General features: G+C 60.6%; 1 protein-coding gene across 1 annotated transcript in view; it reads right to left on the bottom strand.

Moving 5' to 3' along the window:
- The window catches only part of LRP1 (LDL receptor related protein 1), an 86,250-nt gene that overhangs the window by 1,267 nt on the left and 68,835 nt on the right, over positions 1-16,148 (bottom strand). The window contains exons 54-87 of the mRNA XM_055247445.2: positions 16,001-16,141; positions 15,727-15,917; positions 14,839-15,022; positions 14,610-14,695; positions 14,330-14,449; positions 13,648-13,835; positions 13,321-13,526; positions 12,605-12,793; positions 11,981-12,129; positions 11,471-11,564; positions 11,191-11,307; positions 10,853-10,972; positions 10,387-10,509; positions 10,101-10,226; positions 9,469-9,585; positions 8,720-8,826; positions 8,486-8,618; positions 7,516-7,635; positions 7,295-7,417; positions 6,791-6,931; positions 6,555-6,689; positions 6,363-6,482; positions 5,297-5,565; positions 3,881-4,059; positions 3,280-3,386; positions 2,896-3,012; positions 2,227-2,403; positions 1,926-2,066; positions 1,615-1,788; positions 1,217-1,378; positions 746-920; positions 508-609; positions 281-345; positions 78-168 (exon numbers count right to left, since the gene is read on the bottom strand). Of these exons, the coding sequence (XP_055103420.2) occupies positions 78-168; positions 281-345; positions 508-609; positions 746-920; positions 1,217-1,378; positions 1,615-1,788; positions 1,926-2,066; positions 2,227-2,403; positions 2,896-3,012; positions 3,280-3,386; positions 3,881-4,059; positions 5,297-5,565; positions 6,363-6,482; positions 6,555-6,689; positions 6,791-6,931; positions 7,295-7,417; positions 7,516-7,635; positions 8,486-8,618; positions 8,720-8,826; positions 9,469-9,585; positions 10,101-10,226; positions 10,387-10,509; positions 10,853-10,972; positions 11,191-11,307; positions 11,471-11,564; positions 11,981-12,129; positions 12,605-12,793; positions 13,321-13,526; positions 13,648-13,835; positions 14,330-14,449; positions 14,610-14,695; positions 14,839-15,022; positions 15,727-15,917; positions 16,001-16,141 (4,789 nt within the window). The remainder of the gene's footprint in view (positions 1-77; positions 169-280; positions 346-507; positions 610-745; positions 921-1,216; positions 1,379-1,614; positions 1,789-1,925; positions 2,067-2,226; positions 2,404-2,895; positions 3,013-3,279; positions 3,387-3,880; positions 4,060-5,296; positions 5,566-6,362; positions 6,483-6,554; positions 6,690-6,790; positions 6,932-7,294; positions 7,418-7,515; positions 7,636-8,485; positions 8,619-8,719; positions 8,827-9,468; positions 9,586-10,100; positions 10,227-10,386; positions 10,510-10,852; positions 10,973-11,190; positions 11,308-11,470; positions 11,565-11,980; positions 12,130-12,604; positions 12,794-13,320; positions 13,527-13,647; positions 13,836-14,329; positions 14,450-14,609; positions 14,696-14,838; positions 15,023-15,726; positions 15,918-16,000; positions 16,142-16,148) is intronic.

The following is a 16,148-nucleotide window of genomic DNA, read 5'->3' on the forward strand; positions in this document are numbered from 1 at the left end:
GGAGACAGAGATTATTGGGGGGGAAGGCTAGGATGGCAAAATAATGGCCAGAATGTTCCAGATTCCCTGTGACTCACCCTTGGACTCGCCGCTTATACCAGAATACCACTCCGGCCACCAGAAGCAGCAGCAGCAGCAACAGCAGAGGGATTAAGATGGAGGCTATATCTGGAGGGAAGAGGTGGGACACTGAGTCACCAAGGCTCAGGGAAGCAGGAGGCACACAGTCCCCCTGCTCTAGGTCCTGGTGGCCCTGCCTGCCCCAACCCCTGCCACCTACGTCCTGGCTGCTGCTGGCTGAAGACGTGCTCCTCACACCGGGGCCCTGTCATGTGGGGTGGGCACCTGCAGAAAGGAGGGACACGGCTGAGTAGGCATAACCTCCATAGCCACTGCTTCCAGGGAAATGGGGTGGGGGGGGTGGACACTGAGGCCCGACGGTCCTCCTGCTCAAATCTGGGGAAGGGAGGATGATCTACGCCTGGGTGAAGCCCGGGCCCAACTCACTGGCACTCAGGCATCATTTTGCTGTTCATGGTACAGGAGCCGCCATTGCTGCAGTGGCCGACGCAGGTCAGACAGCTGGGGGCCACCCGGCCGTCCGTGCAGCTGCAGGAAGGAATCAGAGGCTGGGGCTGGGGCTGGCAGAGGTGTGCCTGGGATGATGAGGAAGGGAGGGGCAGGGCACGGCTAGGACAGAGCAGGGGCCAGGCTGGGTGGAACTGTGGAGGAGGGCCCCACTCACTTGCAGGTGACGTCGCCACTCTGCTTGTTGACCACACAGGCCCCTTCGAGACAGCGGCTGCACTTGTTCACCTCACACCTCGGTCCCTCAAAGTAGACAGTGCAGCGGCATTGTCGGGAGCCATCAGCAGCCATCTGGCATGTGCCAAAGTTCTCACAGTAGCCAGAGCACTGCCCTGTGGTTGGGGAGGGACAGAAGTGCCTCAAGCCCCACCCTCATGAGGGCTCTCCATAGGTTGAACAGAGCTTTTCTGTTTGCATAATCTTGGTGCTGGGGGCGCACTGCCTCAGGGGAAGTGTGCCAGCACCTTTGTGGGGAAGCGCCAGCAGCTTGGGCCTGCCTCAGCTGCATAAGGCCCCCTTTCCTGAACTTGCCCCTGTGGGTCCCAGGCACAGGCTGAACATCACCCCATGCTCTGGGGTCCCCCGTCACCCTCCCGCCTGCCCTGGGGCCCAGGGATGTCTCACTCACGGTACTGGCAGCGGTCACCCAGGAAGCCGGGTAGGCATCGGCACTGGGGCTGGTTGCCCTGGTTGACGGTGCAGGTGCTGTTGTTGGCACAGTAGCCCGCACACACCTGCTGAGTGCATTTGGGGCCCGTGAAGCCCGTGGGGCACCGGCACGTGGGCATGCCTGGTGGGAGAGGATGTGTGAGCGGGACTGTGGCCCTCGGGACCACCTGGCCCTATAGCAGAGGAATGGGCTGGGGGGACCGGGCGAGAGGCAGAGACTGGAGTGACTGGATGCTGGGTTGTAGAAAGGAGGCTGGAGGCGAGGCAGGGGCTGGGCATTTGCCTGAGGTGGGGTGGTGGGTGGTGGGGCTGGGGCCCAGGGGGAAGGAGCAGGTGTGGCTGGATGAGGGGGCATACCAGAGGGGGAGGCAGCACAGGTGCCCCCATTGCGACAGTGCTCCCAGCACTGGTCCAGTTCACACTTGTCACCCGTGTAGCGGGGCTGGCAGCGGCACTTGGGCTGCCTCCGTGCATTGAGGAAACAGCTGCCACCGTTGAAGCACTGCAGGTTACAGGTTCCAGGCCGGGGAGCTGCATGAAGGGCCCGTCAAGGGGCAGAGCCAGGGGAATAGGAGGAGAGGGACAGGCAACAAGGTCAGGGGAAGTCAGGAGCCACAGGAAGGAGATGGTCCTGAGGCATGGCTGGGACTGGGAGGGCATGAACGTACCATCTGGCGGGGGCGTTGGAGAGGGCACAGGCACGCATGTGCCGTTGTCCAGCCGCTTCCCATTGGGACAGGTGCAGACAGGCCCACTGGGGCTCAGCAGGCAGAGCCACTCGCATTTCTTGCGGTCACATGGGTTGGTCACTGCAGGTATGGATGGGGTGGGGAGGATGCTGAGCAGGACCCTTCTCTGAGCCTTGTGAGCCCAGGGTGACCCCCTCTCCACCAGGTCCCAAGGCCACAGCTTGGAGACTCAATGCCCACAGGCCCCCCTTCCCCAGCCCAGGCTCCCCTCCGCCCCCACCTTCGGGCTGCTTGTGCTGATGGTACAGGACCACGTCAGAGGCGTGGCTCAGGCCCCCTGTCAGGTTGACCAAGGGGCTGTGGCCAAACTTATGGATCTTGAAGACACGATTATTGATGTAGGTGACACCATAGATGTAATCCTCAAAGACATCGATGCTGAAGGGGTGACTTAGGCCTGGGGGAGGAGGTGGAGTCAGAGGGGAACTGAGGGGCACTCAGGCCCTGCCCACGCTGTCCAAGACACTGGCACCCGTGGCTCCCAGACACCTCCAACTTAACACATCCAGACCAAATTCCCCCTCCCCACACCTGTTCCTCCTCCTGTGGCCACTACTGGCAAAAGGTCTCATCACCCCCAGACTTCCGGGGTCATTCATGGCTGACTTCTATTCCTTCTCCCCCAGTTTGCTACATTCCTAATGTACCTATGCTGCCTCCGTGCAACCCAACCAATGAATGGACAAGTAGGCCAGAGGGTCAGGGTGGGCCTCAGGCCTGCAGGGCTGGTTCAGGGGGAGGCCAGCTGGAGAGGCCTGGAAGGAGCTACAGCATTGCTGGGGGTCAGTGACAAAGGATGGGAGGCATTGAAGTGAGGCCTTTGGCTCAGTAGGGAGGATGGCAAGGCTAGGGACAGGGTTGGGGACTGTGACTGCTGCCGGGCTCTGACCTCGTTTGCTGTCAGCAGCCACAATGGGGTCCGTGCCATTAAGCCGGATGCTGCCGATGACTGAAAGCTTGGCGTCTGCCCAGTACAGCCGCTCATTGTGATAATCCACGGCCAGGCCTGGGGAGGGAGAGAGCACTGTGGGGGCTTGGCCTCCCTAACCCAGGATCAGGGTGGAAAGAACTGCCTCCGTGCCTGGGACAGCTCTACCCTGTTCACACGCCACTCACAGTCACCTCTTCTGGGAAAAGCCTCCACGGCCAATCTGCCCTGCCCCAGTCCAAGCCCCATCCCATCCCTTGCTTTTGTGTGACTTCAGCAGCAGCTGGGCTCTGCGGGCCGTGCCTCCTCCACGCCCCCGTCCCTCCTGCACCCTGCCCCACAAACCTGTGGGCCACTGAATGTTGTCCTGCACCAGTGTCTCCCGAAGCGTCCCATCCATCGCTGCCGTCTCAATCTTGGGGTGGTTGCCCCAGTCTGACCAGTACATGGTGCTGGGGAGGGATAAGGGGTGAGTGTGGGCAGGCCGGAGGGCCAGAGGAGGCAGGCCCAGGCGGGACACCAGCTTCTTGGTCTGGGCACAGAGACTGCTGGGGACTGGGAGGAGGGCATTCTGTCCTTCTACAGAGAAGCAGGAGGGAGTCCGCTTCTGAGCAGGTTGAGGGGCTTTTCCTCTAAAACCACAGTGTGCTCATTCAGAGCCACCGAAGCTGGCAGAGCTGTTCCCCAGGGCAGAGTGTGGCTGTGCATGACAGCCGGCCAAGCAGAGGTCAGGTCCCTGCCCGAGCAGGCCCAGCTGGGGGCCCTGGGCAGAGGCAGCATGGGGAGAGCCAGGCAGGGGTGGCCGAGAAGGCCCAAGAGCCTGAAAAGGACTCTGTCCTCAGGCTGGCCTGGGAGGGAAGGGCACGCCTGTGGGTGCAACTCCCAACCCTGTCCTGGGGGCTTCCTACCACCAGCCCAGAGGCCTCCCCCCAGGGCCCTTGCCCACCCCCTCAGTGGGTCCACCACAATGGCGTGGGGCTCGTCAATCATGCCCGAGATGAGCGTCTTGCGGTTCTCGCCCTTCATCTGCGCCACCTCAATCACATCTCGGCCCGAGTCAGTCCAGTACACGTTCCCGGCCACCCAGTCGATGGCGATGCCTCTGGGCATCTTCAGCCCTGAAATCTGAATGGAAGCCACAGGTTTAGGGGCCACTGCTTTGTCTTCCTGCCATTATCCCCCCATCACCACTCTGCCAGCCTGCTGGAACATCACCCCAGGCTCACAGCCAAGTCCCTGGCTTTAAAGAGATTCAACCGGCATGGAGCTTATGCGCCAGACTTGCAGCTCTCACACGTGGCTGGTGAGCCCTCCCTGAAGCCTGTGCAATGGCGTTGATCACCTAATTTTATTGATAAACAAAGTGAAACCCAAAGAGGTTAAATGAGGCAGCTAAGACGTACACAGTGGGTGGTGGCAACGATGGGGGATTGGTGCCGGAGGGCTGTCTGCCTGCTCATCGTGCCCTGTGCTGCCTGCAGCACAGCCAGCTGCTGACCATTCCCACTGCTCTGTCTTCCCGCCAGCCATGCCTCAGAACACAATCCTAAGACTGCCCCCTGCTCCACTCTCACCCTTTGCCCCTTGCATTGCCCTTTTCTTTTCTTTTCTTTTTCTTTTCTTTTTTTTTTGAAACGGAGTCTCGCTCCATCACCCAGGCTGGAGTGCAGTGCTATTCTGCAACCTCGGTGCCACTGCAACCGAGTGGCATTCGGCTCATCGCAACTTCCACCTTCTGGGTTCAAGGGATTCTCCTGCTTCAGCCTCCCGAGTAGCTGGGATTACAGGCTCCCGCCACCACGCCTAGCTAATTTTTGGATTTTTATTTTATTTTAATTAAATTAATTAATTTATTTATTTTGAGACGGAGTCTCGCTCTGTCGCCCAGCCTGGAGCGCAGTGGCGTGATCTCGGTTCACTGCAAGCTCCACCTCCTGGGTTCACGCCACTCTCCGGCCCCAGCTTCCCAAGTAGCTGGGACTATAGGCGCCTGCCACCATGCCCGGCTAATTTTTTTGTATTTTTTAATAGAGACGGGGTTTCACCGTGTTAACCAGGTTGGTCTCAATCTCCTGACCTCGTGATCCGCCCACTTTGGCCTCCCAAAGTGCTGGGATTACAGGCTTGAGCCACCGCGCCCAGCCAAATTTTTGTATTTTTAGTAGAGACAGGGTTTCACCATGTTGCCACGCTGGTCTCAAACTCCTGATCTCAGGTGATCTGCCCGCCTTGGCCTCCCAAAGTGCTGGGATTACAGGCGTGAGCCACTGTGCCCAGCCAGCACTGCCCTTTTCAAATCCTGCTCTGAACTGCCTGCTCTATGGAGCTCTTCCACTCCATCCACACCAGGTTGGGCACTCACATTGAGGTGGGTGACACCCCGGTCAATCTGTCGCCGGTGGCGGTTGGAAGTGGTAGGAGGCGCAGCAGGTGGCAGGCTGCGGTAGGAGATGGTGCCCGTGTGCCAGTTGGTCCAATAGACACGGCCAGCCTTGACATGGACATCCATGGCATCAATGCGGACACTCTCGTCACCCTGGAATGCCTGCTCGTAAGCCGAATGGGGGTGCCCGGGGAACAGGCTGCGGATCTCATTGTCATCAGCGATGTACAGGACCTGGTATTCAGAGCCTGGAGAAGCAAGAGGCCAGGGCTGGGGCTGTGGGATGCAGGTGTGCACCCCACCCAGCTCAGCTCCTTTCACATGAACAGTATCCTCTCTCCTGGTAGAACCATCTGCTCCGGCCAGAAGCTGCTTCTTACCCTCCCTGCTCAGGGTTGCAGGCTCCAACCTCAGCCTCTGGACCTCCTCCTCTCCTCCCCTGAGCTGATCCACTGTGACCTGCTCCTTTCAGCCAGAAAGCTGTCCCTGCCCCTCCAGACCCAGAGACTTCCGCCTCCTCACGGCTGCTGGATAGCATCACCACGCTGTCTGCTACAAACTGCCTGGCACATGCTCGGGGGTGCATAGGCACATGGGGTGTGTGTGCTTGGCATGGAGCATGTGGGTGTGCATGGGAGTGCATGGTGGGGGTGTGTGTGTACCAGGGGTGTGTATGAATGTCTGTGTACAGGCATGTGGAAGGCACAGGTGGGCATCAAAGCATGTGGGGAATGTGCAGGTGAGGCCCCCATGACTGTGAGTGTGCAATGCATGTCTGAGTGTGCTCTCATCCTGGCAGTGGTGGGTGAGGAGGCGTGTGTGCAATTCAGAGCACTGCCACACCCCAGACTCCTTCAGTCAGCCAGCCCCAGGACCTGCCCCCGCTGTTGGGCCAGCATTGTGCTCAGGCAGCTGCAGTATGAGTCTGGGGCTTCCTGTCCGGGCAAGATGTCCGCAGGAAGACATTCCATTCCAAGTCGGCCCCGTTTGATATCCCGGTCGCCCTGCCCCACCCAGCCTTTCTGCCCACTGGCGGCTCCGGCACCTTCAGCCTTGCAGGTGTTGTGCGTCTTCATGAAGTTTCGAGCACAGCTGCAGAGGTGGCCACCCTTGGTGTTGTTGCAGAGCTGGGAGCAGGTGCCGAAGCGCAGGCACTCGTTGATGTCTAAGGGTTACAGAGAGAGTCATGGGAGTCCACAGCTGGGGTGTCCGCCCCTGCTCTGCCCTGCTTTCCTACCTTGGCATCCGGGCTGGCCAGGCACAGTGTGGAAACCCGAGCGGCAGGCACAGTAGGCCGCTTTCTCAGTGCGCACGCAACGTGCCTCGTCCCCACAGATGCTGGCGTTGGTGGCGCAGCTGGTCAGCTTGGGGTCTGTGGGGGACAGAGAGTGGATGCCCTCCCTTGAGCCACCCCAGGCCAGGGCTCGGCTCTCCCCGCTCCCCACCGGTGTCCGGTCCGCTGCTGGGCCTCACCGATGCTGCAGTCCTCCTCGTCAGAGCCGTCCCCGCAGTCATCGAACATGTTGCAGCGCAGGGAGGAGGAAAGGCAGCGCTGGTTCCGGCACAGAAACTCCTTCTTGTCTTTGCAGTGGGTGGTCTGGGCCGTGGGGGGCTCTGAGGAGGGCGGAGGCTTTAGGCCCTGGGTATTCACCCCTGCCCCCTCCTCCCATGGCAACCCCATAGATAACAGTGGCTCCCAATTCCTAAGTGACAAGGCTTGCAGGGGGAGCAGGTCAAACGTTTGGGTTCCCAGCCCCACTTGCAAGACCTAAGGCATCAGGCAGCCCCCAGAGCCTTCCCCAGGGGGCTTCTCTTTCCTAATGAAGAGCCCCCAGGCTCCTAGCAATAGATCCTCCCTCCCCTTCCTGGGCAAGTCCTCCTGGTTAACCCTAACCCCAGTGCAGCTCCCACGAGGCCCACACTCACCCCACTGTGCACTACCCGCCCCTGCAGGCCTCTCGTCGGCCCCCTGCTCACCACAGTCCTCTTCATCAGTCCCATCCCCACAGTTGTCCATGCCGTCGCATTGGCGCCCGATCCACAGACAGACGCGGTCATTCTTGCAACGGAAGGGCCGGTTGGGAGGACACACGAACCGGGCTGCGGCAGCCAGGGGGACACAGAGCCAGAATCAGTCTTGGGAGTGGGGGGTGGCTGCTGGCCACTGGGGAGCTCGGGAGCCCTGCCTCAAATCTCACCACACTCCTCAGGGTTCTCATCTGAGTTGTCCCCACAGTCATCCTCGCCATCGCACTTCCAGGCCAGCGGCTTGCACAAGGTGTTGTTGCACTGGAACTCGTCCAAGGGGCAGGTCCGCACTGGTGCCAGGGGGAGCCAAGAGATAGAATGAGCCATGAGCCCACCCAGACCCCTGTCTCCACAGGTGGGGGTTCCAGGCTCAGAGGGGTCACCAGGCAAGCAGTGGCACAGCCAGATTGGAACCAGGTCTCTTAATTTTCTACTTGGTGGGGCCAAACTGCCTCCTCTGGTATTTAGAGGAGAAGAGGCCATTTTTTCAGGGGTGTCTGGAGTAGTTCAGAGGGCACTCCTCCTCTGGTATGTGGCAGGGCACTGTGCTGTGTAGTTCCACAGCGGGGATGCGGGAACAGCACTGGGCTGGGAATGGAAGACCACGTTCCCATCCCTGTGCCTGGCCTACCAAGGCAGAGCCAAGACATCTGCCCGCACAGTTGGGATTTCCGCTCCAAGCCCCAGTCTTTTCTCACCCCGGGCTTCACCTGCCCCCTCTGTGCTGCAGAGGCCAGGCAGGTCAGCGAGGGACAGGCACTGTCTCACTGCCCCCAGGAAGGGAAAATAGGCAGGGCTTTTCTTCTTGGGGCAGCAGACTGTCTCGGAGGGACTTGTGGGGTGGGGCCTAGATGGGCACAGCCCTCAGGGTTTGCTGGATTTCAGCTCAACTGGTCCCCTAGACTAGGGGGCATTGAGCTGGGGCACAACTCGCACAAAAATGTGTATTCAGGGGCCCTGTGTCTTGTTTACTACTACGTCCCTAACACCTATGGCAGTGCCTGGTACATGGTAAATGCTCAATAAGTATTTGTTGCATGAAGAATGAATACGGAAGAGAAAGAATGAGTGAATGACTGGGCCATGTGGCAGGGTGGGCAGCAGAGGGAGGACCCAGGGAGACCAAGCCAAGGGGCGCACCGCCAGTGCTGCAGGTCTCCTCGTCACTGCCGTCCATGCAGTCGGCGTCTGCGTCACAGCGCCAGCGCAGGGGGATGCAGTGGCCGCTCTTGCACTGGAACTGGTCCATGTCACAGCGGGGGGTGCAGTCTTTCTGTGGGCATGGGTACAGGCAGCCGGTCAGCTCTCGGCACCCCCCAAGCCCTGCCTGAACTCCTCTGAGGCCATCTCCTTCCTTCTCATCTCCCTGCCCACCTCGTCCGAGCCATCCGCGCAGTCGTGGTCACCATCGCATTTCCAGCGCCCCGCGATGCAGCGGCCATTGGCACAGGAGAACTCACTCTCGGAGCAGGGTCGAGGGGCTGGGAAGGACAGGGGGAGACAGGCCCAGGAGGGTGGGCACAAGGACTCCAGGCCTCAGTAGTACCACAGTCCCGAGCCCAAGGCCCATCCCCGTGTCTCTGAAGGCCACAGCTGACTGACCTAGAGGCCGAGCCAGTCCTGGCGGAGCCCACTGGCTGCCCCTGTGGAACAGCTAGGCATAGGCGGGCTCGCACTTACCCCATGGGACAGACACCAGAGAGGGCACAGGTCCCTGGCCTTGCCCTCAGGACAGACTGTGTTTGGGGACGGGAGAGGGGGCAAGACCACTGAGACAAGCACCAGGGTTTGGGGAGAGGTCAATCAAGGATGATGGGTAGAGGCACGGCACAGGGACGGGGGCTCTGGGACAGAGGCGGGGGTATGGTGGGAGCACAGGCACATCAGAGACACCTACCTCTGCAACCCCAAGAGGACAGTGTGAAAATGGAGAGAAACATGAGATGAGGTGAAATGGCACAAACTCAAATACACGACATGGAGTGGGGTGGGTGAGGAGGGCGGCTCCTGCCCCCGCCCTGGGAGGTGGCCGCCAGCTCTGGCGAGGCCTGTGGCAGGAGGGTGGCGCGGCAAGGGCCAGGCCTGGGAGGGGCTCACGCGGGGCTGGGTGGCTGGGGACGTACTGCAGCTCTCTTCATCGGAGTTGTCACCGCAATCGTTGTCGTAGTCGCACTGCCAGCGGCCGGGCACGCAGCGGTTGTTCTTGCAGCGGAACTGGTATGGCTCACAGGTGCGTTCATCTGGAGGAGGCAAGTGTCAGGGCAGTCAGGGACAGGGCTGGGGCAGACATTAGGGTCCAAGCAGGCATGGTCAGGCTGGCCTGGCAGGGATGGTGGGCATCCCAGCTTGGGAAGGGTCAGCCGCGGGGAGCCCAGGCGGTGTTTTGAGATGTGGGGTCTATAAGGAGGTCTGGGGACAGGAGACATGGTTGGGTGTGTGTGTGTGGGCAGCTGCCTTGGGGAGGAGAGGAACATATCCCATAGGGTGGGCAGGGAAAACTCCACACAGGTATGTGTGGATGAGGCGTGGGCAGGGGCAGGGATAGGGAAACTGGGAGACATGAGGCACGGGTGGATGTGGGGAAGTGAGCTCCAGCCAGGCTTCCTTCCCCAGCCCCACAGCAGGCCCAGGAAGCCCAGCACCAGGTCCACGCTGAGACCGGTGAGCAGGCGGCCTCCAGCCCTCCGCCTGCCAGGGGCGCCATGCCTCCCACTCAGATAGACCATCTTCCTCCTGGAGCGGGGTCTCGGCTCACCACACTCTTCCTTAGGCTCATCCGAGCCGTCCCCACAGTCATCCTCTCCGTCACACTTCCAACGCGCTGGGATGCAGCGGCCCGAATCCTTGCAGCGGAACTCGTCCACACCACAGGTCATCTGGGCTGCAAGCAGGTGGGCATGGGGTGAGGATGAGACTCCTTCCAGGAGTGTGCCGGGAGGGTGGGGAGGGTATGGGAGCGGCCACTGAGGGGGTCACACGTCGGGGTGGTGTGAGCAGCAGACACTGGAGAGGGAAGTTGGGCTCCAGGCCAGGCAACTCACTGCAGTTGGCGGGCTCATCACTGCCATCCACACAGTCATTGTCCCGGTCGCAGACCCAGACCCGAGGGATGCACCGTTTGGTAATGGAGCACTGGAACTGGTTGGGGGCGCAGGTCACCTCGGCTGCGGGGCAGGCAAGAGAATGAGGGCCCTCCCTTACACCTGCCACTCCAGTTCACCGTCACCGCCTTCTCCCTCTTCCAAGCCCTGGCCTTGGTCCTGGCAGCAACTTCTTGGGAGGAAGGAACAGTTTATCCCCAGTTTTGGTGCTTTTTGTTTTCTGGATCTCTATGTCTCTGTATCATGCATGATGATTTTTATGAGCAAAGCAAGTTACATCCAATATAATTTGTGTTGCCCATCTACTAAAGCTATTTGAGAGCCTCTCAAAGCTGTGGGGAGATTCTGCCTGCCCTGCTTCCGTGTCATCTCCCACCGCCGTCCCACCGCCACCTCCAACACTCACGGCAGTCCCTCTCGTCCTCCCCATCTCCGCAGTTGTCCTGCCCATTGCAGCGGAAGATGCCGGGAATACAGCGGTTGGTGTTGGTGCATTTGAACTGACTGGGCAAGCAGACGTGGATGTCTGTGGAGGGAGGAGGGGGTGACTCGTGGCGAAGGGAGGACTCAGGGGCAGGGAGAGTGTGCCCATCCCTCAGCGGGGAGGACACAGGCTTGAGCCGCAGGAATCCAGCCTGGAGAGCAAGCTGCCGTGGGCTGCAACTTCCCTGCCCTTGAAAGCCCCAAATCCTGGGGCGGGGAAGATGCTGGGGAAGGAGGGAAGGTGGGCGGGCAGTGCTTTACCACAGTTGGCCTCGTCACTGTTGTCCTGGCAGTCATTGTCGCCATCGCAGATGAAGGCAGGGTTTGTGCAGATACCTGTGGAGCACTGGAACTGTCCGGGCCGGCACTTGAACTCGGCTGCCAGAGAGGGAGGCTCAGAGTCAGAGCGGCTGGGGTGGACACGGCCAGGTCCACTTGCAGGGCACCACAGCCCCAGCCTCTCCAGTGGCCACTCAAAGCCTCAGGAGTCAGGCCTCCGACACAGCTGGGGGCCCTCCTGTCACCCCCAGCAGGCACTCACGGCAGTCCGGGGGCTCGTCTGAGTGGTCCCCGCAGTCGTCCTCGGTGTCACACTTCCACCAGAAGGGGATGCACTTGTCGTTCTTGCATACAAACTGGAGGGCAGGTGGGGGCAAGAGGGGTTGGTGGGGGTCTGGGGGACTCAGAAGTCTTTCTTTTGAGGGGCTTGGATGTTTCAAAGAAGTTGAGGCAGGGGTCAGGGTGTTATGGGGCAGGTTGGGCTATGGTGAGTGCAGAAAGGCCAGGTATGGGGCTGCGTGGGAGAGGGTGGGGAAGGCAGCACTGGAGCATGGTGAGGAGGGTCAAGGTTAGGGTGTGGAGGTGTCTGTGTGAGGTGACGGGGGTAAAAGTATTGCTGTGGGGAGACAAGAGGTAGGCAAGAAATGTGGGGGTGTTAGTGTGGGGAAACCAGATGCGTGAGGACATTAGGACAGAGCAGGTGTTGGGGTCCAAGGAGGATTGGGGGGTTGGGGAGCGGGCACTGGTGATGGGGTCTGGGGGACAGCCTCACCTGGCTCGCTGTGCAGTTGGACACACAGGTGCGCCCGTCGCTGCCCAGGTAGAAGTTGGTGGGGCAGGCACATTTGTGCCCTCCCCCAGGGGACAGCAGGCACAGGTTGCTGCAGCCACCATTGTTGACCTTGCAGGGGTGATTGGGCACTGCCAGAGAAAACGTCGTGAAATGTGGTGATATTTTCTGGCCTACCAAAGGCTGCCTCACTCACTCTATCCTGGACAGAGGCGGGTGGGTCTGAACCCTGCCTCTTTTAGGAGGGAGCTAAAGCCAGAGATAGGAGAGGATTCTCTCAAGGTCCCAGGATCAGGCCAGGCCTGAAGGCCAGCTCCCCACCTCCTCTGTGCTTCCCTCCCAGGCGCCTGCCTTCCTTCTGGGGGCCCGGCACCCAGACCGCCACTTGACTGGCCTCAGGGCCTTGCTGCTGCCAGACTCCAGGGCTGGATCCAGGCCGGGCTGAAGCTCCCGGGAGCCAGACCATCCCCTGTCTAGACCCTCCTGGAGTCTCCCAGTGTCTGGCCAGGAGGGTTTGGTCAATGCTGGAGAAGGGATGAGCAGGAACTCCCAGGGACCCCGGTGCCTGGCTCACCCTTCGCCTGCTCCCACCCCTTGCCTGCTCACCATCCGGCTGGCGCAGGGCATGGAAGACATGCAGGTCCATGGGCCGGTGCAGCGTGCTGATGAGGAGCGTTTTGTTGGTGCCCGTGGTCTTGTGGGCTCGGTTGATGGACTTTGTTTCCCAGTCGGTCCAGTAGACGTAGTCCTCAAACAGGGTCAGTGCAAAGATGTGCGGGATGTCCTGGCTCAGCACTGTGGGGCCGAGGGGCAGGCACAGTGCCAGTCAGCCCAAGCTCGGACAGGGTGTCGGCCCACTCCACCTCCTCAAGCCCCACCACCACCCTGAGAGGTGGGTGTCAGCCCCAGTTACAGATGGTTCAGGGGCCCCCCATGGTCTCACAGCTAACAAGTGTCAGAGCTGGAGTTCAAACCTAGACTGCCTCATGGCAAGTTCCTGCCCCGCCAGTGTATGGTTCCCCTCGGGAAGTGGGGAGCACTGCAGTTCCCAATCGCAGGCCTCCCACCCCCACCCTCCTAGGGGCCAGTCCTCCAGAACTATGTATGCAACGGAAAGGCCTCTCCTCTTCCTTCCCAAGGGAGCTGGGTGGTGGCCAGGCTGGGGAAGCCCCCGGGGTGCTCTGAACCAGCGAGTGGTGTCCTCAGGCCATATCCTCCGCTTTTTACGTCCACTCTTGTCCCCAAAACTTGATCCCCTGTCGCTTCAGACCTCCATCCCCACTGAGTCTGCTGTGCCTGGACAGCTTCACTGGCACACTGACCAACGTGGCGATTGGAGCCATCCAGGCTGGCAAATTCAATGTAGTCCTCGCGGGCGTCAGCCCAGTAGATGCGCTCAGTGACATAGTCCAGCGTCAGGCCGTTGGGCCATGTGATCTTGGTGTCCACGATGACGCTGCGGCTGGACCCATCCATGCCGATGCGGCCGATCAGTGAATGGTCACCCCAGTCTGTCCAGTACAGGTACCTGGCGATGGGTAGGCAGTGAGCCCTGGGAGATTCCGTAACCCATCCCACCAGTGGCCTGCAGGGAGGCTGGGCTTGGATGCTGCTTTCAGGGGCTCCCCCAACCCTCCTCAGCCACATACCCATTCTGCACATCCACCACCAGAGCCCTGGGCTCACGGAGGCCAGAGCTGACCAGCACCGTCCGATAGGCCCCATTGAGCTTGGACACCTCGATGGTGTCCCGGCCTTTGTCGCACCAGTACAGGTTGCCACCCACCCAGTCCACAGCCAGCCCATCGGGGTTGCTGAGGCCTGTACGGTGTAGGACCTGCAGGAAGGGGCAGGGGAGGGAGAGCTCTGGGTGACTTGGAGGAGCACCTGCAGGCCTCTGTGAGGCTCAGCCTCCCTACGTGTAAAATGGGGTACAGCTCCCTCTGCCAGCTCTGGTGGGAGAACCACGGAAGTAAAATGCCCAGTCCTGGGCCTGACACTGTGTAGGTGTCGGCAGAGGCTCTAGGAGAGGGGGTTCTAGGTGAATGGAACCACAACCCAAGCCTCACAGTGCTTGGCCAGACCTCACGGGGAACTTCCTGATAATTAAGGAGATGTGGGGCTGGCAGCGAGGGGAAGAGCAAGAGGAATCTCCCAGTCCTTGCTGTCTGGGCCCAGAGGAGGGTGAGCAGCTAGAACAAGCAAGCAGTCATACAGTGACTAGTGGAGTGAGAAGGAAGCAATTTGGGTTGGTGGGCGGGAAGGAGAGACGATCTGAAAACAGTCATCTGAGGCGGGCCAGTGTTTGTCGCCGAGGGCCGCCCGCCTCACCTGCACATTGCTCCCGTTAAGGTGCATCCTTCGGATCATGCTGCCCTGGGTCGTCACATCTGTCCAGTAGATCATCTGCTCTCGGTAGTCAAAGTCTAAGGCAACGGCGTTGTTCAGGCCCTGGATTTGGGGAGTGAGGGAGAGCAGAAGTCAGTTGTGGCAGCAGGGGCCACATTTGCATCTGGGGGAGGGATGGTTGGACCTAAGCAGGGAGACTTGCAGGGGAGGCTGTGCTGGGTCTGGGAGATGGGCACCGGGGAGGAGAGCCTGGGTTTGCTACCTGCTTAAGTAACGTGTAGTTGGACCCGTCCAGGTTGAGCTTGCGCAGGTAGTACCGGTTGGCGAAGATCAGAAACGGTTCCTCGTCTGCAGACAGAGGATCTTGCCTCAGCTCCTGGCACATTCTAGCGGCCCTGGTCTCCTGCCTGTCTGGAGCTCTGCCGCCCAGGCGGTCCCACACAGCCCCTAGATGCCTGGGTCACCTCATGCCCTCCAAGCATGCATCTCACCAGTCACAGCCTTGCAGCTGTGGGGGTCGCCGCCGCGGGGTGCGTAGCCCTCCACACACAGACACTTGTAGCTGCCATGGGTGTTGATGCAGCGCTGGCTGCAGGGGAAGGTGGTGCTGCACTCGTCCACATCAGCACACGTCCGGCCGTCGTCCTTCAGCCGGAAGCCAGGGCGACAGCGGCACTGCAGGCACAGGGAGCCTTGGGCTGGGCGTGTGGCAGGGTCTGGGCCTCCCACCCTGGAGACCTGGCTCAGAGACTCCAATTCCCTCTACCCGGCCCCACTAGGGGCAGCAGCACATGGGTACTGAGTCCACCCAGCTGGCCCACAGTGCAGGCCTCCTTCTGTGTGCCCCCGAGTGTCATTTGACAGAGCTGCACGTGCCCTCCCCCTGGAAATGCTTTCTTCTCGTGGCTGTTCTCCTGCCTCAGCAGCTGCTCCTTCTCAGGCTCTTCTGCTGGTCCCCTCACCTCCCTGCTCCTGGCTGTTGCTCAGCTAGGGGCTCAGAGTTTGGACTCCTCTCTTCTCCACCTACACTGCTCCCTTGGGAATCATATCCAGGCTCATAGATTCAAATAACATCTCTATGGTGATAACTCCCAGACTTCCCTCTCCAGCCTGGGCCTCTCCTTGAACTCCAGACCTGTGTATCTCTTGCCTACTTGACGCCTCACTCCTCTCTTCCTCTCACACTCCGTATCTCATCTGTCAGCAAATCTGCTGGCTCTCTACCTGCCAGATAGAGGCAGACCCCAACCAAGCAGATTTCTGTCTCATTCACTGCTGTATCCCCAGTGACTAGGGGATGAATGAATGAATGAGGCAGTGGAGAAAGGCGTTCCTGGCAAGTCTGGGGTGTGGAAGCTCCTCCCCAGGGCTGGGCATACCTTGAAGCCGATCTTGAGGTCCTCACAGTCCTGGCTGCAGCCACTGAGCTTGCGGCTGAGACACTCATTGATGTGGCAGCCACGCTCGTCCGAGCTGTCGCCACAGTCATCCTGGCCGTTGCAGAGCAGTGCCTCAGCCACACAGCGCCCACTGCTGCACAGGAACTGTGACGAGGCATTGCACTTGTGCTCTGCGGAGGGGCGGAGGCGGCAGGTCAGCGGGGTCTCAGGCAGTCTGGGGAGGGGGCAGAGGGGAGCCAGGTCTGGGGCCCACCTGGGCTGGTGCAGTGTGGGTTCTTGGGAGCCTCGTCACTCTGGTCGTGGCAGTCATTCTCGCCATCGCACTCCCACTGGCGGGAGCTCAGACAGCGCCCATTGGCACAGCGGAACTCACTGGGGCCGCAGGTTGGGTACTCTGGGGG

This window comes from Symphalangus syndactylus, chromosome 17, assembly GCF_028878055.3.
Source record: "Symphalangus syndactylus isolate Jambi chromosome 17, NHGRI_mSymSyn1-v2.1_pri, whole genome shotgun sequence".
In the NCBI taxonomy this organism is placed as follows: Eukaryota; Metazoa; Chordata; class Mammalia; order Primates; family Hylobatidae; genus Symphalangus; species Symphalangus syndactylus.